This window comes from Lepisma saccharinum, chromosome 17 (genome assembly GCF_977018435.1).
Source record: "Lepisma saccharinum chromosome 17, izLepSacc3.1, whole genome shotgun sequence".
NCBI classification, from domain to species: Eukaryota; Metazoa; Arthropoda; class Insecta; order Zygentoma; family Lepismatidae; genus Lepisma; species Lepisma saccharinum.
Genome location: NC_139245.1, coordinates 61,988,493 through 62,015,154, shown reverse-complemented (window position 1 = coordinate 62,015,154; position 26,662 = coordinate 61,988,493). Strand labels below are relative to the sequence as shown.

Below are 26,662 nucleotides of genomic sequence, written 5' to 3'. Positions count from 1 at the left end.
TTGTAATATCTATTTTTCTACTCACATGTACTGACCGGTAGCTGCTTGTTTAAAAAATTCATGAACTCTTGTATCCCGTGGAAAACTACTTTTGAAGAGGTACTCAGATAAATATTTTATTCTTCCAAACACTGGAATTGAATGCCGGACATTACGCCAAACCCTCTCGATGTTTCTTTCTTCATGATTCCATGTTGAACCACAAATTACACTACATTTTCTACATCCGACAACAACTTCACGACGCATCCTTGACACATCATCTTCTTGAAACACAACGACGTGTTTACGACAAAGAAAGCGTGGTGAACATAGTTAAAAATAGAAATTTCCGTAAAAAGAAGGCATGTTTGGAAACACTGCAAAGATTGTGTGACTTACGCTCTCGCCATCTGCATGCACACAATGGAAACAATGGCATAATGTGGCAGGCAATGCAAATTTCTTATGTAAAAAGTGATTAATTCTTGTTCGGCAGCATTCAAATACGAAGTTTTTACTTTCCGTGAAAGAAAATACCTCCAAGAACGTCCAAAATGCTAAAGAAACTCATTTCAGTAAGTACTTTCTCCTGTAAATTTGAAGAAATCCGTCCGGGCGATAGTAAACATATTTACCCCCTTCTGCTTTGCGGAACATTCTTGAAGATGCATTCACGTTTTTTTGATAAAAGTAATTGCAATTTTTTTTTAAAAAAAGTGTTTTTGTAACTGAAGTACTTACGTTTCTGCAAATGGTTTGTGGGGCTATGTGTCAATGGTTCGTGGGGCTATGAGAGAGTGGTGTGTGGGGCTAGGCATATTTTTTTCGAAACCAATTTTTAACTATTGTAACCTATACATAATCCTACCTAACCTAACCTTACCGGAAATGGTTCGTGGGGCTATGCGTCAGTAGTTGAATTTCCGCTATGAAACATTCCCACATCACACAAAACACCTTCCAGATGTTAGACAATGCTACAGGAACTTATTACCATACGTAGTTTCTTCTGTAAAAATGAAGAAATCTGTCCAGCAAATATCAGATTTGTACCCATTCCTTAAGGTGTATTGACGTTTTTTTCACCAAAGTAATTGCAATTTTTCACATTAAGAATACTTCTTTCTCGTAGTCTTTTCGCTTGCCTGAGACACAATGTGGCGCGTACAACTTCCTACATAATCGTGCGTCATGCTTGTGTTTTGTTGATTTTCATTCGTTATGCAGTGTTTCAAGCTTCAGAACCCAAGAAATACCTGTTAACAAACCTCATCTGATCCATTTTTTTTTCACATTGTTTTACGAAGAAAAGGTAACTATAGTCTGGCTACGTTAGCTGAGACCATGGACGGAAGTGCGCATGCGCCAACTGGACGTGTTCAGTGGCAAAATAGGGGTGACAGCAGAAAGTATGTTCGGCGCAAGAAGCGGGCTGCGAGAAAATCGTCTGCTGCGGAAACAACAATGAAGTTTCAAGCGCAATAATATCGTCGGCAAAATAAGTACAGAGACGTTCACGTATAGTGGAAGGCTTCAGAATAAAATGAAAGCTAACCGTATACTACACCAGCAAACGGAATATATCTGGGAAGTATTCTCCTGTGGTCGTGTTTGCCTTGTACACGAGATTGGTGTTAGGTATAAATCCCATCAGCCCGCCAGCACACAAAACAATGACTCTGCGTGAAGCGTTTCCCGTTTGTAGAATTCCATCAGTTTCATCTGATTGCCAGCATTTACCAAACGTCAGGTTACTGTCGACCCAAGTTTCATCGATGTAGACAAGAGCTCTTCTTTCTTCTCGGAATCGTTTTATGTTTCTCAGAAATTGGATCCTCTTTAAAACGATATCATCCCGCTCAATCAAGACTTTCCTCTTATTTTTGCATCGTTTCCATTTAAAACCGATTTTATGCAGAATTTTTCTTAGTGTCTCTTTTTTCCAGGTAAAGTTGATTTTGTCCTTTAAAACTGGCAGCAATTTGTTTAAGGACGGAACCTTTCTTTCTCGGACATAGAAGTCATGCACCATACGCATAATTATGTCACAATCGAATTAATCTATTCCTGTTGTCTCCAGAATATCCTTCTTTCGTCGTTTTTTGGGAGAACTAAATTCGGGAACCTCTTGCTTGCCTGCTTCACGACGAATCTTCTTTATTGCCGACAATGACACACCAGCAATCTGACTTGCTCGTTTCGAAGAGTGAGTAACAGGAAGCAAAACTTCACCGTTTTCTTCTTCTCGGTCACAAAAATCAATTACGTTCTGCAGAATTGTTTTAGTTCCACTTCGAAACGGTTTGTTACCAAGTGAAAGACCCATCACAATTCACAAACGCGAACACAACACAGCACAGCAAGCGAAAATAAACTAAACAAGCAAACGCATTCAAACGAAATACCGCAGCATTGTTTACAGCGTGCTTCTACCTGCTTCCCCTCTCGCGTTTGGAATAGTCCATCCCAGAGGGTTTCGTCTCCCTTGGCCGGACTGTATCCGATATCTCCCGAACAGGTTTCTTGAAATTTACAGGAGAATCTACTTACTGAAATCAGTTTCTGTAGCATTGTCGAAGTTCTTTGAGGTATTTTCTTTCGCAGAAACTGAAAACTTCACCATAGAATGCTGCAGAACAAGAAGTAATCACTTTTTACGTAAGGAACTTGCATCTTCTGTAACATTAGGCCGTTGTTTCCATTATGTATGTGCAGACGGCACAAGCGTTGAAAGTCACGTGGTCTCGCCAGTGTTTCCAAACATGCCTTTTTTTTCGAGAATTTTTTAACTATGCTAACCTTACCTAAACTTGCCGGAAATTGTCCGTGGTGCTATCGTGAATGGTTTTTGGGGCTATCCATCAGTGGTTCGTGGGACTGTCGTGGACTGTTTTTCGGGCTATCGTAAATGGTTTTTGGGTCTATCCGTCAATGGTCTTTGATGACATAATGAACACGAAAGTAGGTATTTTTCGGTTAGGAAGGTTGAAACACTGCATTTTTGAGTCCAAATTTCCCACCGATTCCGGGCTCCGCCCCTGGGGTAACTGACCTACCGTGGCCCCGCCTCCGCTCCGGCTACCCGGCTTTGTCCCTGTTAAAGGCATGTTAGAAATTGGCCGAAGTCACCTGCCCCCAAATGAGCCCCAAACTTTTAAATTTGAAGAAATCCGTTTGCAGGATACAGAAACCTTACCTGAATTTCACCACACATCCATGACACATTGTATTAGGCATATACCCACAGCCAATTCCTTCTAACTAGTAGCTTACATTCAGTGCCACATTTTCAACATTCTTTCCTTTCTTCACGATCCAGTGTTCAATTAAATTATAAAATCCACTGGATCTTCCACACTCAGTACGAATTTCACCACACATCCACGACACTCAATGTTTCTAACTTTCGTTGCAAACACAGACAGTTCGAAACACTGGATACCCAATGAACATGAACAAAACACAATCACGACGCTTGATGATGTACGAAGGTGTACGTGCCAAAGGCTATTGTCCGTCGGAAAATTAATTTTCAACAAAGAACATGAATTTCCCCTATCATCTTCCCGATGTTAGACAATATTACAGGAACTTATTATGGTAAGTAGTTTATTCTGTGAATATGAAGAAATCTGTCCGAACAATAGTAAACTAGTACCGAAATCTGAAAATAAATGCTAGAGTAATTTTGAAATGTAGAGAAATTAATTTACACAGTTAAAAGTTTATTAGTATTATTGACTGCAGAAATTATGATTTAAAATGTAGCTTGGTACTACTTTCGTATAGGTGAAACACCTATAAATAATTTATTTCACACTTTTTTACATTGCTAACGTACTATCCTGCATTGCGGAACATTTCTTTAGGTGTAATAATGAATTTCTGTAACACACATTATGGCGATAGCGTACTGGTTCATCACACGTTGTGAGAGTGTTTTGTCGATTTATGCAGTGTTGCACCTTTTTCACCAAAAAATACCTACTTCCTTGCCCGGATTTGAAATTATGCTAATACATCATAAACCATTGACATTAGCCCCACAAACCATTTCTCGCAAGGTCAGGTTCATTTAGGTTAGGCAAGCATTGCTTAAAAAAATTTGAAACAAAAATACTCAACACATTATGTTATAGTGAAAACATGGCAAGGTTTGAAACACTGGTAAAACTTTGATAGCATCCCAACACCTCTCACTCGTTTATTTCGTCATTCTTCAAGGTGCTATTTTGTTTTTTTACACAAAAGAAGTATAATTTTCGACCTAAACAGTAATTATTAAACCATTGAAGTTAGCCCCAAAAACATTGACATTAGCCTCACAAACCATAGATGTTAGCCGCAAAAAACATCCACGGGTAGCCCTAAAAATTCACGATAGCACCACGAACCATCATGGGGACGAGGTATGCCTATGAGGTTATGTTAGGCCTGTTAAGTTAGGTTCCATTAACACACCTTTCATCCAATTTAACATATACGGACAACATCGGTTTCTCTCGATGAAAGAAAATACCAACAAGAACTTCTAAATGCTACAGAAACTAATTTCAGTAAGTAGTTTTTTTGTGTAAAAATGAAGAAATCCGTTGGGATGCTATCGAAGTTTTACCGAAACACTTACTGTGAGTTACGTCATGTAACACACGGAACATTGTGCTCTCGTGCAGAAAGCAAATGGCGGCCGCAGCAATAACGTGTCGCAGAGATATTTTCGCAGATAAACACATGATTGTGCATTAAAATGGATCAAAACTACATTCCCAAACTTCAACAATGCTAAAGAAAATGATTTGCATAAGTACTTTCTTATGTAAAAAGTAAGAAATCCGTTTCCGCTATACGAAAGTGTTACTGTAGCTTATTCGAGTAGACATCCTTGGTTTCTAGTTGACTGGTTTCTGTGGATTTTTATGCAATGGTCGAAGAGGGTTCTGTGCTCGAGACGAGATAGAACGTGATCAGTTGTATAAATTATACATGGTGTTATTTAAATGCTAATGCCCTATACCTTACAATGAAATCATTTAGAGACAAAATACCCCTTTGCACTCTACACGTGTGAAGGATTCAATAACACACTGAAGAATGTGTTAACGTTTCATTGGTATACATGTGAGAGGGGTACTTAGCCTGGAATATAATATGATATCACTTTTAGTTCTTGTTTATCTATTATTTGGAATGTCTATGGCCAGATGATAACAGTTATAGGCCTAAGTATGGTTGTGGCATTGTTCTCAGTCTACACAGACACGTCATTTTGACGACAGTCCGTTTCTTGTAGCACCTCGCTCTGTATACCAACTGCATAACCATTTTCTGCAAACATATTTTATTTTTGTTATCACTGATTTTATTGTCTCTCACTGTTTTTCTGTTTTGATTCTTCGGTAATTATTTTATTTGACCCCTTTCACTTATTATGGTTACTATTTCTGTCTAAATGAACTTTCCAATCTGATACTCGTTAGGAATGAAGAACAGCAGATCCGAACATGGTTTGCTAAATCAAATGATGAGAAAAGAGGAAACCTGGAAAAATGTTTGATTCGTTTTGCCCAAAAGATAATGTTTGTTGATGAAAAGTGTCATTGAAAAGTGATAATGATATCAACCCAGAGCAATCTTCTTACAAAGACAAATTATTTTTACTTTTTTTTTCCTTAATATATATTGTTTGGGTTGAAACTATGAAGTAGAATGTACATATCTCTTGTCAAGAAGTAATTTATTACTAATGTTTTGCAAATTAGTAAACAACAAAAGTGAATTCAAAATCATCATATCAAAATGGGAGATCTTTATTTACTCTCACGTTAATCGACGATAATGGGTGTCAGCTTATACATTGAGCATTTTTAAAAAAATCGTTCGCAGCTTACACATTGAGGTTCTGAAGATAAAGGTGCAGAACATGAAGTTGTTTTAATTCTTCTTTTTCTTTCTGAAGATCGAATTTCGTTATCGTCAAATCAAAACAGCTTTGCGAGATACAAAACAATGACTTGCCTTGGCGCTGGATGAGTCATTGCTGTTATCCACAAGTGACAACTTCGCAGATGCTAGACAAAACACTGGCGCCAGTTGCAGCGTAAAAACAAGGCGACCGGCTGGAAGTTCGAGCAACAGGTGGTCAGGGAAAATCCTCCGTATTTCATAGATAACGCAACTGTCGAAGGCTGAACTTTTATCAGCTGTGTGCAGAAGAAAGAATAAACCCTTTCTTTACGTTTATCCTTGCAACAGACAATAATACGGGCAATATTTCAATACAATAGCATTAAAGAAAGAAAAAAAATAGGACCTGAATTCTGCAATTATTACATTGCCGTGCAGACCAGTGGCAGAGAAAGCTGGGTAGGGGGGCATTATTTCTATAATTTTTTTTATACTTGTCCTATGGTTTTTGTTCGTTTTCAAGAATGCATCCAGAACTGGTTGACCATTTTAGAAGTCAAAGGAAAGAAAGAGCGGTCCACTTCCACCCTTGCCTGTAATCAGCCTGTGTGCACACACGAGCAAGAAGACAATCGGCATTGCCCCCCCCCCCCCTAAACGTTTGCTGAGAAGAAAAGAGGGAGAAGTCACTCTGCCAACGGAACACTTTTGGCAAATATTAGGACATCGGCACAGTCATGAAAATGTAGAAAGTGGTAAACGGGAGTTATGATGCAAGTAAGATCGAAGTGAACTTTTGCAGAAACCTGGATGAAAATGCATTAAGAGTGTTGACGATCTTTAGTTGGCCTATGTGGTTTTGATTATCTATAACAGTTTCACTTCTTTATGAAGTGTTACAGGGAACAAAAAATATGTTTTGAATGAAAGCGATTACCGGAAGTTGTACGCTACAAAGTCGATTTAAAATAACATCCAAGCATATTCGATCTCTTCTCATGTATACAAGAGGAAACAAAATCACAATGGCAAAACAAGCCTGGCATGTTGGGTAGCAGCCGTCGGCTGCAGGTAACATTGGTACGCTTGGGGGAGGGGAGGGCAGAGGTCAATTGCTATTGGATATAACTGAAGCGTGGTCTGGTGTTTATTTTTAGATCAGACCCACTTGCGAGCGGTAGAGTGCTTCTGAAGGGAATGAGTGCAAAAAAACGTATTTTTCACCCAATCTCGGTTCATGACCATGTCTAAGGCGAAAAAAATTTGTGGAAGTTATTTCTCCCGTGAAAAATACCGCTTGATACGTCTCCCGTGTGACGGTAGGTGCGTGCTTGAATGCCGCCAGAACGGGTGCTGCTTTTCTCGATGTCGCAAAACTTTCCAATACTAAGTGACAACTCATGGAAAACGGCCATTTCGCATTAAAAAGTTATTTTTTAAAATTATTATTGCTGAAGAAAGGCAATCTGTAGATATATACATGTTATACGCAGTGACATAGTGAAAAAAAAATTGCGTGATTTCATTTTGGCTGTACAAATTATTCCGTGCATAATACGCACCACAGTTTTGAGGGGCAAAAATTTTGGAAAAAAGTGCGCATTATACACGTGTAAATACGGTATTAAGGTTTCTGTAAACTGCCACATGAGAAAGAAGCAAGCAAATGATATGTTGCACTTTATTGAAAAAATGGCTGCCCCAGGAATTATTTTTGAACATTGGTTTTGATATCTGCAAACATGCTCTATGTGCCGTGATTATGTACTAAAAATATTTTTTTTCTAAAATGGTCATGTAATATGACAAACGTTGTCATAAGGCATGTATGTTATTTAGTTCTACATACGGGCATATGAGGATTAAAGAACACCTCTCACGTCCAAAGTTCATGCACACTTATAGTTCAGAGTTAATTTATTTTGACTGTGCCAACCTAAGGTATAGAATTTAATATTCCGCAGAGCGTTACCGGTGTTACCAGTCAAGTTGTCCTAGAATAAGGAATGAAGAATGGGTGTATCGGAAATTGTGGTGTCAGGCAAAGTTGTTCCTTGAAGGATTCTAGTGACGCACATGGGTTTGAAGAACAGGAGTTTGTGTCTTGAAGTATCACTTTGAATTTTATCATTAAGTTTTCAGGAGCCCTTGTCCCAGCAACCAATTATTTTGAAAATTGGTTGATTTGTCTGATTTTTCAATATTTGCTTGTTAATAATAGCAACAATGGATATATTGTTTTGTACTTTGAATATGGTGTGCCTGTACGTGTATGCAAATGAACAAAGAAGACCAAACTGAAATATTATGTATACTTTTGAAGAAATGGTGTGTTAGTTGCTGCCACATGCTGACTGACAGTATACTGTGGATCTGTCTTTAGTGCAATACACATGATGTCATTATACATACCAGCTGTCCACCAAAGTTTAAATTGTCTGCCTTTAACACTGCCTGAAGTTATTTGTACAAGCAGGTAATGTGCAGTAAATTTCAATTACTGAAAATGTGTGAGAAAGTATTCCCTGATTTTAATGTAACCCAGCACAGATCCTATGACTCTTGTGTCGTGGAGTATAATCTGCCAATAATACATACATTTCACAACTTCAAACAATGAAAGAAATATGCTTGAAAAAGTTGAAATCAAGCAAAGGCAAATGACTATGAGACCTTCGTGTCACCAACCACTTTCTCCCAAACACCATCCTTGCTACCATCGACATCACTTCCCTTTACACCAACATATGTTACTCCCACAGCCATCGCTCCATTGAGATCTTCCTCAGCAGCAGACCAGCACTAACTTTCTGATCCACCTAGCTCACCTTGTCCTCACATGCAACAACTTGACCTTTGAAGACCAACGTGACCTACACACCCGAGACATGGGCATGGGCACTAGAATGGCCCCATACTATGTCATCTTCATGGGGAATACTCTAATAAAATCTCCTGGAGACCAACCTTTCCTCTGCCTTCTTTTTACAGACAACGTCTTCATGACATGGACACATGGAGAACCATCCCTATCCCCTTTTCTTGACCCACTGAACCGCTTTTGCTCCCTCAAGTTCACCTGGACCCACTGTACCAACCAAATCGCCTTTCTTATTGTGCACATTGAGAGGGGTAATTTGAAAACATCTATCTATGCCAAATCCATGAACCAGATGCAAGCTACCACTTTTCTATGTGACAAACACATTATCACTGCAAATTGCGAGATTCTTTAATTTTCTCTCATTGCACAGTACTTTGCAAGGTGTTGTTATATTTTATTTGCATAACCAATTCGTAATTTTGTCCTCTTGTGTTCAAACTTGACAACACCTCCAAGTGTACCACGAGCGAGTACAGTGTTTCCAACCTCATAACAGTTTCTCTGATTCCAATTTTAATGTGCCAAATCGCAAGTATTCTCTTAAATTATTCCTCATACTTGAGTTTTCTGTATTGTTCTCTATTAACATGTTTGGCGAATATTGTTTCTGACTTCATGTTGTAAACAATAATGTAAGTCTTACACCAAAGGGTTTCTCGCCTAGTAGAGGGACCTGCAGTAAAGTTGGCTATTCTGTGCTGGTTCTCAAGAGCTATGTTGCCAAATTAACGATTTCTGGACTTAGAAAACTTTCAGGGTGGTCAAGTAACATTTGGAGAAGTGTACATTATTCTATATATTTTTTATTTAAAGTGATGTTACCTGATTTCATCGTGATTTGAATCAAACCTGATTTAAGTCCTTGCACTTGCCTGCCACACCTCAAACCTTACACTGGCCTACACACATTTTGCTGCTTCAAATGTTAGACCTGTTTCTAGGTTTGTTTGATCTGCTAATTTAAAAAATGGCACAACTTTTCCTGTATGAGCTATATTATTTAATGTACAGAACACATGCCATATACCACTCTTCACTCTGCTAGCCGATAAGAAATACAAGTGTCATTTCATAAATATTGCACGAAGTGGCAACACTGCAGAGTGGATTATACAATCAGAGTAAAAGTTACATCACTTGCAGTGGGGACAGCACGTGTGTTCATCACTTCCATAGTCAATGCCAGTTGGAAGAGACGAGTGTTAGAAATGGCATCTGTAGGCATCTTGGGTACTGTGGCAGTTCAAGACAAAAGATCGTGCATTACCTTGTTCATGAAAAATCTGGATTTTTTCATAAAGTGTTCAAATTAATGTATTTTAAGCATGAATGAAACTCGTTAAAAATTGATAGAAATGAATACTACAAAGGCTGTCGCAAAGAAGGTGTATAGGAAAACAGCAACCTCCATTGGCTAGCAAATGTACTAGGATGAAAATTTGGTTCATTAGCTGCCAATTGATACCAAAATAAGCGCAATAGGTCAAAACGTCGTGACTGCGTAGCAGTTAAAAGCCAAGCATGTACATGAACCCCTCCAAGAATCATGAAAATGAAACAAAAAAAAGTACAAACCACAAATTTTTTATTCAAAATCAGCCATATCGAGTAGATGTACATCTTTCTCAAAATAGGCACCATTGACAGCTAAGCAAGCGTCCATACGCTCCTGCCACTTTGTGAATGTCTTTGAAAATTCGTCGCTGCGGTGATCACTTCTTTGTTCGTCATGAAATGACGACCACGTAAAGCGGCCTTTAAAAGTGGAAATAGCCAAATTCGCAGGGTGCAAGGTTCGGGCTGTATGCGGGAAAATGTCTATTTTTCTCTTCGTCGCATAATCCTGATAAGCCCGCACGGTATGCAACCGTATTCACTAGCATCTCGTTAATCACGGACGGTCTTTGTGCAGGATGCAGAAGCAAAGTGCCTGATTCGCGCCCATCTTCGAACAACTTGTGCGATCGGTGCACTGTGGCTCTACTCAGTCTGTCTTGATCGGCATATTCCTGTTGAACCATTGTGTATGTTTCCACAGCAATTTTCCCTAAACGCGAAAAAAAAAATTATGGCATGTCACCGTTCATCTTGAATACTCATCGCGAAAAACAATGTTATACACAAAAACCTGGAGGGGTAAACGAAACATGTTCCACGTAAATCAACACAGCTGCTCGCTAATGTGGTTTCGCAACATGTGACAACTTGCTACGGAAACAGAACTAGTCATCCTACACAACGCGACTAGTGCCAAAACCATAGGCAGTGTTGCCAAGCCAGGAAAAAATCTGTCTCACCTTCTCTGCGACAGCCTTTGTACATGAAAATCTACTTATTTCATACCAAAAGCAGAGATTTATGATACAAACTTCCCGTCATTAGACACACAAGAAGCTCCTTTTGTAATATTTCCGAGAGTCGAATGTGCCAAGATGATCCTGCATGAGATTCCAACAATAGTCTGCCATCATGTGTGCATCCCATCTTCCTTGATATCTGGCATCCATTGTTTTTATGTCCTGATGAAACCTTTCACCTTGTACTTCGCTTAAGTCACCAAGGTTTCCTGGAAAGCTATCTAAGTGACAGTGCAGATAATGGAGTTTGACACTTACGTTACAGCCAAGCCTTTGAAATAAAAGATGATATCCTCTAGTAATTGCTTGTAGTTGTGTGCCTTCTTGTTGCCAAGAACGTTTATCACATCAGGAACAAATGAATACTAGGCACATGATTCAATTTCATTCATTCATAATATCAAATGTGGGTCAGTTATGTTGTCTGATCAGTGGACCAAAAAAACTCCTGCCTACAGTTTTTCCATGGTAAGTCCAGGTTATGTATTCAGTGTGCTTCTTCAAAATTTTTACCAAGTATTTAATCAGGCCTAGCTTTATGTGTAGTGGTGGCAGTATGATTTTATCTCGTACTCCCAAATGTTCATTGAGAACATTTTGTTTTCCAACAACCGTATATTCCCTCGTAGGCCAATCTTTTCTTGCCCAATGTTGATGTTTGGCTCTACTATTCGAAAGACATAACAAGAAAAGATGCTTTGTGTAGCCACTTTGTTGACAAAGAAGAAAATTAACCATCTTCAAGTCTACACATATCACCCATTGATGTTTTTTGGTATTTTATATTTTCCAAGACTAGAGATGGTCTTGGACTCTTCGTTCATCCTGGTGGGGTGACAGATTGGAATACAACTATATTTGTTATATATATATATATATTATAAAATAACACATTTCAAACTATGTTTTTAACTGCTGAAAAACCAATTTTCTTCAAAAGGTTTCTGATGTCATTGCGGAATACTAAGTAATTGTGTTCGGTAAAGAATGACAGCAAATCCTTTTTTTCTCATTTGATAAAATGTAGTTCTTGTTTCCAATCTGAAGTACTTTCTTTTCCTTTAGTCTGGAGAGAAGCAATTCCAAGGACTCCTTGGAAAGATTTAAGTCCTTGATCAGGTCACTCAATTCATTCTGGTCAAAACGTTCACTAGCTGAAGTTGTTTAAAAATCAGTGACACTAACCCCACTGTCTTAATTTTGTTCAGTATCAGACATGGAAGACTCATCCGCTGAGAGCTGCGATAGTTCATGGATAGGTGGAATGGGTACAAGATACAAGTGTGGAACAGGTCTCTTGGCTGAAGGTAGATCAGGATAAGACCACTTGTCACAATTATGAAGATTGATGCCTGGGATATTAACAATACAAAAATAACAATCATATAAGTGTTTTTCTGTTTCCTTCAAACCATTAGTACTCCCAAATTTCAGGTAACTTCTCTTTCCATTTGTCCACTGCAGCAAATGCTCCGTACAATTTTGTCATACAGTATGAGGAGCCCATGGCTTATCCTGATCTCCAAGATTGACACCAAAATAAGCTACATATGAGTTATTCCATATGAAAACAACACAGCCCACAACCTGACCAACTTCGATTTTCATTAAATTTGGGGAGTTGAGACTCTGGATGGAAATTTTTAGTATCTTGCGTCTTGTAATTGTTAAATTATTCAAGGTCAAAATTCACATAAATTGCCCTTTTTGAGCTCGCTTAGCTATACTAAATGTTCTGTAACTCTGCCCCTATTTCCAGTGATATATAACGAGCCTACATATGGATAAAAATATAATTTTGTGAAGTGACCTTGACCTTTGACCTTGAATATCTCAAAACACGTCATCACCAAAAATCGTGAAAAAAAATATATTTGGTCCCTCATGCCATACTCTAAAACATATCCATTCTGGGACTGTAATGGGATCAGAAGATACAAAATAATATGTAAAACTATGTCTCATAAAAGAATCATTACATGAACTATGATGAGTCAAATGTCCCTTAACACTCCCAACAAAATCAGAAGAAGCTATCCTGGTCATGAAAGAAATAGGTTAGGCACAGGGAGATCACTGGCTGTGTGTCAAGCGCAGGTCCGGCATATTCTTGAATTCAATGCAAAAGAATTCAAAGGAAAGGGGGTGATGTGATATATCAAATCAGGCTAGAATTTTACGAGAAATGAAGAGGCGAAAGTTTTTCCAATGCATCTTTAGCCAGCAAAAAAAGTTATACGCATATCTTTCACTTACAATATATGCACATTATAATGTCAATATTCATGTGAGCACACTCGTTGACATCTGACACTCGCATAGAACTTTTGGCAATGTAGCAGGTGCAACATCATCGCCTGCAGCAACTATGCCTTCTCTCAGATGGTCAATATCATGGACTTTTAGTACATGCACCATTCTCTTCAAATGTTTCTGAAGGTAAAAGTCCTCCTAAGATGTTAGATCTGGGGATTGTGCAGGCCTTTTAATAGATCCCCATTTTGCCAAAAATCTACCTAGAAATTCACCGTGAAGAAATTGCCACAATGTCCACATAGTGTGGTCACACTTGTCCTGTTTCAAAACTGAAAAAGTGCCATATCTCGTAAGGAAGGATGAAATACCTGTTCACTTAAAAAGTCCAAGAAGCCCTCACGATTTAAGTTTCCATTGTTGAATATGGACCGACCATTCCCATTCTCTATACACTATACCACATCATTAGCTTACCTGCAACAGCCATTCGGCTGGGATCTGTCTACTGTAGATTATCGAATATCAGGTATTGCATATTCTTTTTATTAACTTCACCGTGAACATAAAAATTAGTCTCATCACTGATCAATTTCATTCCAAACAAAGTGTCACGTTGTAATTGTTTGAGACGCCTTTCCCAATATTCTTCACTATTTAGCTCATCGGAGAATATCGCTAATTAAAATCATATGCAATGGTGTGTAAATGTATCTCCCGAGATGTCAGCATGATCTCGATTAGTTCCTAACACTTTAGGAGCATTCTAATGCTTTGTTTTTAACACCTCGAAAAGGAGAAAATGGTTACAAGCATGCATTAGTAATTTTTTGCTGGCTAAACATGGATTGGAAAAACCATCACCTCTTCATTTCTCGTGAAATTCTAGCCTGATTTGATATATCACATCTCCCCCTTCCCTTTGAATTTTTTTGCGTTGAATTCAATATGGAGGTGAACAATATCACTTGACACACACAGCCAGGGATCTCCTTGTGCCTAACCTATTTCTTTCATGACCAGGATAACTTCTTTTGATTTTGTAGGGGGTGTTAAGGGACATTTGACTCTTCAAAGTTCATGTAATGAGGCTTTTATGAGTCACATAGTTACACATATTATTTTGTATCTTCTGATCACATTGCAGTCCCAGAATGGATATGTTTTAGAGTATGGCATGAAGGACCTAATATATTTTTTTCACGATTTTTGGTGATGACATGTTTTGAGATATTCAAGGTGAAAAGTCAAAGTCACTTGACAAAATTATATTTTTATCCATAGGTAGGCTCGTTATATATCACTGGAAATCTTGTTCAATTCCCTGTACAATAAGCTTTATTTGAGCTTCCTAGGCGAATTAGGGGCAGAGTTACAGAATATTTAATATAGCTAAGCGAGATCAAAAAGGGCAATTTATGCGAATTTTGACCTTGAATAATTTAACAATTGTTCCATGCATAGTTTCAACTCCCCAAATTTCATGAAAATCGGAGATGGTCAGGTTTTGAAATTGCACATATCTGTGTTGATTTGGCGTGGAATGACTCATGCTCTTTTTGCAAACTCAGAAATAGGTTTCCTATCTGCTTCTAGTGTGTACTCTCCACAAATATAGCAAAATATGTTGGGATTATTCAGGCAGTAGTCATGAAGTATCCATGACCTCTATGGCGTTGAATCTGCAGAAATGAAATGATATGGGTGGGAATAATAGTTGTGAAACAAAGGGCAATTATACGTAAACAACTGTGGCTAATTTAAACACACAAATTGCCAAATCAATTAACAAAGCTTGTTGTGATATCACTATTCTGCAAAGGAGATCTTTTAAAGAATGGACTAAAATTTTATGCATTCATATAACATACCATATCCGTATCTAACCAGATCTGATGCAGTCTATCAGATGCAATTTTCTGAATCAGCCCCCAAAACCCCACGAACAGTCCTAAAAACAAAGACTCTCACATGCACACAAAGTTGGGCAGTGTTATCTATACCTTCACCTGCAATATCGGGAGGAAGGAGGGTGGGACATCCAAGGCCCTTAACCTCAGGATCAACAACCACCCCTCCTCCACCCACAACCTGGACTTAATCATTTCCGTTACTACCAACCATCAAAACATCCCTTTCAATGACTGCTTCTGAGTAGAGATTACCCAATCTGTCAACACCTTAGTATGAAAAAGATGGGAGAGGGCCTACATATCATCCATGAATGCAACCAACCTCTGGCCTGAAAACAACTATCCAGTAACTTTCCCCACCAAAACATCTCCACCCTCATACCTCCATAATCATCACTTTAAACTTTACACAGCTTCCATTATCACAATTTTCTTCTACCACTGGAGATGAGGCTGCAAAAATTTGGATTTTTCGATTGTCTGGTGACCTTTTCCTTTCCCCTTTTATACTTGTTACACACGCACATATCTTATATTTTGTCTTTTATTTGAGCACCATCTAATGTTTGTGTCTAAAATGTATTTTCAGATAGCAAGTGCCTTACCCTCATGAGTACAGATGGAGTTTCACGATCACTCTCTGCCCAACCTACCGAAAGAAGAACCTGACCTCATGCATTCTTCAATCAAGAGTGAGCCAAATGAAGAGTCAGCCGGAAACACTTGGCAGCCAGCATCTTCATCACCATTTATTAAATCTGAATCAAAGTTGGAACAAATGAAAGTCGAAGAGCCAGAAGATGTTGCCTTTCACATATACTTGAATTCTGGTGCTGGGATGACTGAATTTTTTCAGGAGGATAGTAAAGATCTTGATGCGAGTGATGACATTGTACAGTTTGGTGCTGTTGCAATTAAAAGTGACGAGACTGTAGAGCCTGAAGATGTGAAAAGTGAACTTGCAATTGAAGATGAATGTCCATCTGCAGAGACAGAAAGGTGAGTGCATGAAGTTATTTTCACATTAATGAAACCAAGTACCATAATACTTTGATCATATCTGCTCATAATTTTCTCAACTTGAATATTTAGTCACATTCAGAATTGCTTCTTGTGTATGGACAGAGGCAAGAATTTTTCCATGTAGCAATTAAACAATGAAGCTTGGATTTCAAGTCTCCCATATTTAAGAACAAAATATGGTTTGTTTATGAATATTTTAACATATGAACACTTTCTGTTGTTTTTGATTGCTAGGTTTGGTTTATTTTACATCACTTTTTGCCACTTTTGGTTAATCGTGGAGATGAGTGATGATGATAGGTTGAAATTGATGAAGTCAAACTCACAGAGAACACCTATGCCCAGGCAGAGATTGGAACCCAGGACCTGCCTAACCACTTCACCACGGAGGTCGGCCTCTGTTGTTTTAGTTTGGAGACATCGTGTTGTAACAAAGTAATTGTGTTTCTATGTTATACTATTTATCATGTCATGACATCATTGCCAACTCCTTGTGATGTGTTCTGCATGTGGAGAGTTACTTATCATACACCGTGTTTCAAAATTATTTGAACGATTTCAACTCGTTATATTTTTTTCATAAATGGTCAAAATGAGATAAAATTTTCTACATGTGTAATGTAACTGTCCATGTTTAAGTGCCAATGGTTATCGCAAAGTTAACTCATACATGTTCAATGTGAGCACCCTTTGTTATTCTGCACACGTCAATACAGGAAGCTAACTCCATCCAGACACATTTCAGCATGTTCTGGTCAATGGTTTGCACCTCAGCACTAATACGATAGAGTTCTTAGGTGGTGGATCTTAATGAAATTGTATACGGAACTGACGCACGTGGCGGTGGAATTTAGAATGACTGAGACCATTCCAAAAGAAAACTTAAGGATGTGCTTTACAGGATATTCGATTGGTGATTATGTTGTTTTGCTAATGGAAGGTGTTTTTATCGTTGAAATCATTTTGAAACGTGCTCTATGTGGTAATTTGGATTATTGTTCTTGCATCAGTAATTTTGATCTCACAGGAATTATGTTGATGGTGGTGTTATCATTTGTGCAGATGAGTTCCATGCATTAGAGTGACTGCAGTGCTGATAGTACTTTCATGTTATTTAGAAATGTTAGATTTCATTCTGTTAGGAGTTCCAGGTATTTTTGCGCTTCAAGCATGCACGTACGATGATATTTGGTGTAATCAATAAATAACCAGAATGAATGTTGTACGGACGTACCTTTTAATACTGGTTAGCATACTCCCTTGCATTGTTGAGGCAGGCATCACCCTGATTCACCAGATTTTTGATGTCCCTGTCCCAGAAGTTCTGTGGCTGCTGCGAGCACCAATGGAAGACCACCTCCTGCAGAAGTGCATCCCAGGCAAAGTAGATTCCACGTAGGGCACTTTTCAGTGTGCTTAACAGATTAAATTCACATGGAGATAGGTCAGGGCTGTAGGAGGGATGATCTAAGTATTCCCAACCAATTTGTGTGATCGTGTCCATAGTGTGTCCAGCAACGTGGGGATGTATATTGTCTCGCAGTATGATAACATCTCATGACAAGAAGCTGCACCGCTTGCGCCTGATTGCAGGTGTCACCTCATTTCGCAGGATGTCAGAGTACAGAGTACGGAGCGTCCGAGAAGTGGACCACAATGATCAGAGAAAAACACGAACATCACCTTGCGAACAAAGTTGACTGCTTTTATTAGGCCGCTAGGACGAGGGGCGTTTCCACTCCTTGCTGAGGTGTTTTCCCTTTGGCGTATACCGGCTGAGCAAGATCCCATCCATTGCCATTGTATGACTGATCGCTGAGCCTCCTTTGTGACACCTGGCACTGTGAATGCCATGACTCATGTCACTGAATGACTGACTGGCACCTTAAAGGCAAATTGCACATACTCAACCTCCCTTTTCTGCTAGTTCTGCCACCTAGCATCGCAGCCTGGAACTCATCCCGCAGACATGTGGCATATGGGGCCTGGCTTACGTATCCAGTAAATTTCATTGCTCTGTCACTTTCTTTCACTATTTCAAGGCATTAATCCAGTTATTTATGGACCGTACCAAATACAGGGTGACAAGAAATAACCCGTACTAATGTTTGTGATCATAAATTTATTAAACCGAAACAATTGAGCAAAACAACGCTGAAGAACAATGATATGGGACCTAGGAACAAGATGTTCAGCCGGTTTCGAAGTGGCCTCCCTGGGCGGTGATACAGAGGTCCAAACGGGCTTTGAAACTTTGGGCAATGAGCCGCAGGTCCTCGGGCGACAATTGGTCCCATCATGATGCAGCGATTGCTTCAGCAACTCCAAACTGTGGTGGCGTTTAGCACATACCCTGGCCTCCAAAATCGACCAGACACTAGTCCATTGGGTTGAGATCCGGCGAGTAGGGTGGTCATTCCGTCGATGCGATGAAGTCCGGAAAATGGGTTCTGCACCACGCTTGCGTCATTTTCGCCCTGTGGGCCAGAGCGGAGTCTTGCTGGAATGTCCATTGCATATCGCCGAAGTGCTGCTGGGCCTACGGAAGGACGACGTTCTCGAGAATGTCGCGGCAGTACACTTCTTGGTTGATTTTGACCCCTTGATCCACAAAAACCAGAGGCGTCTTGCCGTTTGTGCAAATTCCACCGCACACCATGACCAACTGTGGATTTTGGCGGTGTTCGACGATGGCTGAGGTACCGGGAGCCTCTGCAGACCAGGTCCTGTCGTTTTGGTGGTTGTGCACCTGCTCCACGGTGAACAGCTTCTCGTCTGTGAAGAGAATGCGCTCCCATTGCTGACCTGCGGCCCGGCGCTTCAGAGGATGGCATCTTTTGAGTCGCAGGCGCTTGTTTTCGTCCGTGAGGAGCTGAACTTTTTGGAGCTTGTACGCCTTGAGGTTCTTTCTCACCATTTGCCGCACCGATTCGCGGTTGATCCCGATCTCACGGGCGACTTTTCTCATGGAAACCCTCGGATTTCGCTGAACTCGCTTTTTGATAATCTTGCGGTTCTGGGACGTGTTGACGGTAGGCTTTCTTCATCTTCTGGGATGGTCGCCTTCATGGCTGAGCTCCTTCAATCGCCGAACTTCATCTGAGACTGTCACTTTTGGAACACCCAGCAAACGAACAATTTCACATTGACGCTTTCCTTGACACCACAGTTCCAAAATTGCACTGCGTTTGGTTGACATTGTCAAACACACAGAAAGTAATCGTTATAAAGCCGAAACAACAGGTACAGTTTCAAAAGACTATGGAGAATCCAATAACACAACAATTATTTGGCTACGGTACACTACATTCTTGGAAGGCTATGCCAAACTTTGTACGGGTTATTTCTTGTCACCCTGTATTTTGTTTGAAGAAAATGTGAAAGTGCTCTTGGATGCAATGAATTGTGCAATAGCTTGTCACATGGATGCTGGCATGTATTCTTGAATATCCTTCAGCATATAACTGAAAAATACTCTTCTAACAGTAGATTGGCTTCCCTTAGATTAAATAGCATTAACACCTTGACTGCTTATTGTTTTTTTTGAGCATTGAGTCTTGGGTTACTTGTAACTTGATACTTGGGTTACTTGTAACTTGATATATCTTGTATCATTATACTTCGAGGTGCTGGCCAGCAATTCATCAAAGCCAAATGCACAATCGCAAAAGGCAAAAATAAATATAAAAGAAGGTAATGTACATCTTTTCATTTTATACACTTTTTAAATTGTATGTATTAATTGTAACAATAACAGCATCACTTAATAAGATTTTCACAAGATTTTCATGGACATTTGCAAAGTTTTGTCCATGGGTCGACTCATCATGTAACATGTATGTAATAGCATGGTATAACACCATTAAGCCTTGTTTCCATGATTTAAAAACTAAATATGCTGACCAAGGCAGAAATTTATTTTATAATAAATCATAAACTAAACGTAACGTTTCAACCTTCTAGCAAGGTCTTCTTCAGACTCTGTACCAAGTACAAATGTAACCAGGTACACAACAGGACGATATATATACACAAAAATACTCCCCTCCAGACCGTTAGAAAGTAGTTCTGGAACAATCTAGCAGGTGGCTTTCCCTTGTTAACTGTACTTTCACCTGAAAGAGAATGTCGCTGGACTCTTTATCTCACGCTCTATTTCCTTCATTATTCTTCCTTCTTCTCTCCTCTTCCTCTCTTGTCCTTTCCACTCATTCTAACTCCTTCTTCCATACATTGTTTAACTTCAGTCCCCCTTACTAGAAGGTTGAAAAGTTACGTTTAGTTTATGTTTTATAATAAAATAAATTTCTGCCTTGGTCAGCATATTTAGTTTTTATAGCATGGTAGTTTCAGTTGCCTGTGCACCACGAGACTCCCAAGGTGAAAAGAGATTTGAGTTAAATATGCTTCACAAGGCCCTGGGCATAAAACTAGGTGAGTTAAATACAATTCATGTGGCAAGTAACAAGTTCAAGTTAACAAATTCATTTTGTTAGGTTTGATTAATTTTATATTTTTCTTAGTTTAATAATTTTTTGTTTTGTGCCATTGGCAGTTACACTATTTTTTCACTTTTGGTTGTGTACAGAACCTGCTTTTCAAAATAAAAAAGTTGTGAAAATATTCAGGAATACATTTCTCCTATGGGGTCATATTTTGGACCAAGTATATCTGTTAATTGTGTACCTTGAAGCAAATGTGAGGTTACAAAAGGCATGCAAATCTATTGGTTTATATCACAATATTGTAAGATGAAAGGAAACTGTACAACTGCTACTATAATATACCAAATAGGAACAAAATTGTGCAGAGATTCATGTGGTCTAGTTGGTAGGGCATCAGACTGCCATGCGAGGGAGGTGGGTTGGATTACCCTGGTGGGTGATCTAAGATTGGAAATTCTCCTGCCTTGTCGCTGCAAAAAGTGGCTCTGGGGCTCACCCAGCCTCAAATCAATTATTAGATCTTGGCCTCAGTGGGGTAAAGGTGGGTGGAGCATGGTGCTGATCGCATCACCTGCTTGACATATTATATATATATACAGATGGGGGACAAAATAATACGAACACCTGTGAATGTAGAGAAAATCTTTATTAATAGAGGGTTGGACCACCCTGTGACTGAAGTACACTTTGTATGCGACGTGGGATGGACGCATAGAGGTCTTGCACAATGTTTAAGGGAATATGGAGCCATTCTTCCTCCAGAGCAGTCTCCAATTCCGAAAGTGTGGCTGGAGGCGGACTTCGAGCACGAAGTTTGGACTCCAAATATCCCCACAAATGTTCTATAATGTTCAGGTCAGGAGACTGTGGGGGCCATTCAAGATGTCCTACTTCATCGTCATGTTCTTCAAACCATGTTTGGGCAGACCCAGCAGTGTGGATAGGAGCGTTGTCGTCTTGAAAAAGCGGTCGGTCCCCAGGAAATAAAGTCTGGACAAAAGGATGGAGATGATCCCCCAGAATGCTGCGATAGTGACTGGCATTGATCTTCCCATGCAGAAAAACATGTGGTCCCACACCATGCCAAGATATCGCGCCCCATACCATAATGGACCCACCTCCATGCTTCGCAGTCGGCAAGAGGCAGTCAGGATGAAATGCATCTCGAGGCGTTCTCCACACATAAACGCGCCCCGTGGTCTGAAATAACGTGAATGTTGATTCATCAGACCAGATGACTTGTTGCCACTGCTGTGGGGACCAACTTCTGTGAGCTCTGCACCATTGGCGTTGCTTAATTACGTGATGTCACCAATGGCTTACGAATTGCCACTCGGCCATGAATGTTTGCAGCATGGAGTTCCCTTTTGACAGTTTTGGTTGAAATGGGGTCCTGGAGATGCCTGTTCAGATGTTATCTTGGATAACGATTGCTTGTGCTTTCGGGCCACTACGCGCTTCAACACCCTCCTATCCCGAGCACCAAGCTTTGTCTTTCGTCCACTGTTGTGCTTTGAAGACGCCATCTTACCTTGTGTTGTGTACGCTGTCATAACGGCTGATACTGTGCTCCTTGCACACCCAACAAGCTTTGAGGTTTCAGTCACCGTGGCTCCAGCTGAACGTGCTCCAACAATCATGCCTCTTTGGAACTCTGTCAGGTCTGACATTGCAGTGTCTCTTGAGAGCGTATGATAGACGAATGCACCACCAATGACTGTTGTTGGCAAACTAATACCTACTCCTTCACAGCCACTAGGTGGCAGACTTCAGTGTCAGGTGGTGCTGCTGTACTGCCGGTGTGAAATGTGGCATACTTTTTCACAGGTGTTCGTATTTATATATATATATATATAAAAAAGTAAGTTGGCAACTCTACTGCACAAACACTTTGCACCACTGTATTTTAACATGTAAGTTACTTCGTGTCCTCTACCATCCTACCCTATTTCATGAAAATCGAAGATGGTTTTGATCATTTTGATTGGAATTATCCCACTGCCTCTTATTTCCAGTACATGAAGAAGGTGCAAAATTATGAGCTGATCGTTTATGTTGTATTAATAATTTTGTTTTTTAGTGCTGTTTTTCTGCTACTTGTGGCTTATTATGACAGTGAGGAGTAATGGTTGAATGAAATGGAACGAGCAACACAAAATACACCTATGTACATGGTTGTAATAAAATCCGCTAGCATTGGTGGTGAGATCAAAGTCAACCATGTAAAATCAATGAACAAAAAATAATTTTGAACCTTTAGGATTCAGATTTTTTTTATTTAGTCACTGTACCCATGAAGAGGACAAGAAATGTAAAATTTCAGATTTTGGAGGCTCTTAGTTTTTAAGCCATTGGCTATCTAAAGAGCAAAAATAGCAAAAATGTAACATTTTGAAATCTTGAATCAGCTGTAGGTCAAAATCTGTTTGACTTAGGGAGCTCAAATATGTTTTAAATGGGCTTTAATATGAAACTAAACTTGACTGTGGTATTTTAAGTTTGAATTTTTCAAACACTCTTTTTTTTCTTTTGAAATCAGAAACACCCCTATCAATTTTTTTCTTTTTTTAATATTCGTTTTGATCAATTGTATGCCAAAATTTATAATGAGATGACAATGGACTCCCATGGATTTTAATCAGTAGGAATGACAATTGAAACATTGTGTATTGGGTTAGAAACACTGCATGTTCAAGGCAGTTTGATAAGGCAAACTAAATTGCCTCGAGTTGTACCAGGAAGTAAGCGACTTTTAGTCTTTAGCCAGATATTCTAAATTCTACACAAAAATGTTAATTGAATACCAGGTGTGCCAGTTAATAATTCTTAATTAATCCGAAAGAAAACAAGTGCATCTGGGGAGAAAGGTAACAAATACTGTATTCAAAGTATGCACCATCGCTAGCTATACATTGTGCCCATCTGTCCGTCAAATTGTGGATTCCGTTCCAGATAAATCGTCCACATTTTGAGGTGATCCAGTCAGCAAGCATTTGTTCGACATCTTCATAATTGTTGAAGTGTTGCTGGGAAAGTGAGTGAGATATCGATGAAAACAAGTGGTAGTCCGAAGGGGCTAAGTCTGGTGAGTATGGTGGGTGGGGCAAGAATTCTCAGCGAAGTTCAGAAATGGTGTCTACCCGCCTTTCGCTGTGTGTGATGAGGCATTGTCGTGCTTCAAAATCACATTTCCGTATCTTGTCGCCCAATCTGGGTGCTTTTCGATCAATGCATGATTCAAATTGATGAGTTGTTGACGGTAGCGAAGAGCATTCACTGTTTCACCTGGTTTCAGAAGCTCATGGTACACCACACCTTTGTGATCCCACTAAATGTACAGCATTGTCTTCCTTCCGAAGCGATTCGGTTTTGCGGTCGATGTTGAAGGTTGTCCTGGGTCAACCCATGACTTTTTGCATTTTGGGTTCTCGAAATAGATCCATTTTTCGTCCCCAGTCACTATCCGATGCAAGAAAGACTTTCTTTCATGCCGAGAAAGCAACACTTCACACACTATTTTTCGCTTTTCCATTTGTCTGTCGTTCAGATGATGTGGGACCCATTTTCCTGCCTTCAGGATCTTTCCCATGGCATAAAGACGATCAGATATGGTTTGGCGACCAACATTTAACTTCTCTGCCAGTTGTTGTTGCGTTTGTGTATCGTCTTCGTCCAACAGTGCTTGCAATTTGGCATCTTGGAATTTTTTCGGCTGGCCCGGGCGATCTTTGTCTTTCAAGTCGAAATCACCACTTTTGAATCATCGAAACCAACGCACGCACACACACACGTGTCTTGCGTTAGGACATTGTCACCATACGTTTCCACAAGGACACGATGGCTTATACTCTCATTTTTCTTTTGATTGAACAAGAAAAGCAGGACAGTTGAGACTGTGTACCAACCCTTGCTTCCAGCACCATGCAGCGATGAAATTAAGATTTATTAACCAGCACACCTAGTACTCTAAGAATAAAATTGCCTTTTCTTTTAGGAAGACATGGTGTATTATTACAGTGTGTTTCAAAAGTCAGGCAACCCAAAATTTTGTTTCCTGCATCATGAAACCATAAGAGATATTTACTTGTGGTTTTCTGCATTTGGAAGCCTAATCCATTGAGACATGTTCCAATGCTTACCATTATCAGTTTACTTCACACAGAATATTATATATCTTAATAACAAGTGTAAGTCAACTTTATCCCCCTCCAGAAATGCTCCTTTCAGTGTAAGAGCTCAATAAGAATTTTTCAGATGGTTTTAGTTAGGCCACTGTTACTCTGTCATTTGCTGAGTCTTGTTCAGCATTTGATTGATTTGGACTAGCGTTTATATTTGATTATGTGAAAAAGTGCAACATTAGGGGCATACCATCTTAGCTGGCAACACTAGTAGGGCGAAATTTTGTCAACAGATCCTAACAGCATGTGCCTGAACTCTTACCATACATTTATAGGAGAAGTCACAAAATTCATAATTTTCCACCGATATGTGACTTAATTTTAAAATTCAGTGCACGTGGCAACTCGTGTTATGTTGCCACATTCTAGCTCAAATGCTTCTTCTGGGGTGGGTTCCAAAAGTCACAACAAAACACACGAATCAAAAAAAATTAATTGGCCTCCTGAACTTGGTGAAAGTAGTTATTATTATGAATTTAGGTACAAAATCGACTGTGTTTTGTTTGGAATATTTATGGATGGCAGACAAGATGAAGTCTGCTATATTAGTGGCAATAAAATGTTCTGCTGATGTCCATATTAATAATTATGAACTACCAAAAGAAAAAGAATCAGCATCTGCATTGAAGTGTGCTTTTAAAATACTCGAATCGATGTCATAGCGCATACCCCTTCGAAAGGGGAGGGTTCAATCTGGGTGACCCCATCCCCCCTGGAAAATGGATGTTAACATATACTTTGAACTACACACATTACATATCATTTCAGCCACAGAAATTTGTTAATTATTGGAAGGGGGTTGGAAGAAACCTTATATTTTCAGTCTGAAAAAGTTTTTTCTTCAAGAGACAACACTGTTATGGGGGCAGTGGCATATGTCTCGTTTGCCCCTCCCTAGAAAAAATCCTGTGAATATCCATGCTTCTACACAAATAATATATAAGCTGCACATCTCTGTACACCCAGATTTTGACCAACTCAGATATGTTCTTTTTAAAAAAGTTCTTAAGAATTTTCATTCTTTACTTGAATACTTGTACAAGTTCTACTTGCACATGACCACATGTTTCAGATGCTTTGCTCTGGCCCAGCAACTGCTGTGCATGTCTCCAATATAAACATCATCAAAAATTGTTGTTTACTTTGCATTCTCTTAGCAAATTTGGTACGAGATTTGAAAAATTAGATAAACAATGCATTCTCTAAGAATGTACATTTTGCCACAAAATTTCCTGCTTTGGTATCTATCTTTGATAATCTACCACCTCTTTCTACAAACAATAGAAGAAGAAGAAGAACTGTAATACCTTCTGAAAGACCTAGCATACTGCATAATTCATTTTTTCTTTCTAATTACAGACTTCCACATCACACATTTCATGCATACTCATCATCCTACCAACCCACCACTTTCTGCAGCTTGCAGAAGCTTTTTTTTTTTTTTCAGTACATGTTTTCCTGCATTTTTGCAACAAAGAAACAATTTTAACACAATTAACTTGCCTCAGAGTTCATATGTTTTTTGAAGTTTATTGTCATGTGAAACTCAGGAAGCACTTCTGGAATGTCCAGTTGTCACAACTCGTTTCATGCGTTAAACTTGTGCAACTTTTGGAACATGCCAGTGGAATGGCAATATCATGCACCTACTAGATGTCCCCTTTTGTCAAGATTGTATATTCCCTTAATCCAAATGCATGCATTTTTTAAAAAAGAAAAT

General features: G+C 39.3%; 1 protein-coding gene across 2 annotated transcripts in view; it reads left to right on the top strand.

Annotated features, from left to right (window-relative positions):
• The window catches only part of LOC146001323 (uncharacterized), a 202,289-nt gene that overhangs the window by 4,238 nt on the left and 171,389 nt on the right, over nucleotides 1-26,662 (top strand). For both annotated transcript variants that reach the window (XM_083138636.1, XM_083138635.1), the window contains exon 2: nucleotides 15,883-16,292. In XM_083138636.1, the coding sequence (XP_082994762.1) occupies nucleotides 15,913-16,292 (380 nt within the window). In that variant the 5' untranslated portion in view covers nucleotides 15,883-15,912. The remainder of the gene's footprint in view (nucleotides 1-15,882; nucleotides 16,293-26,662) is intronic.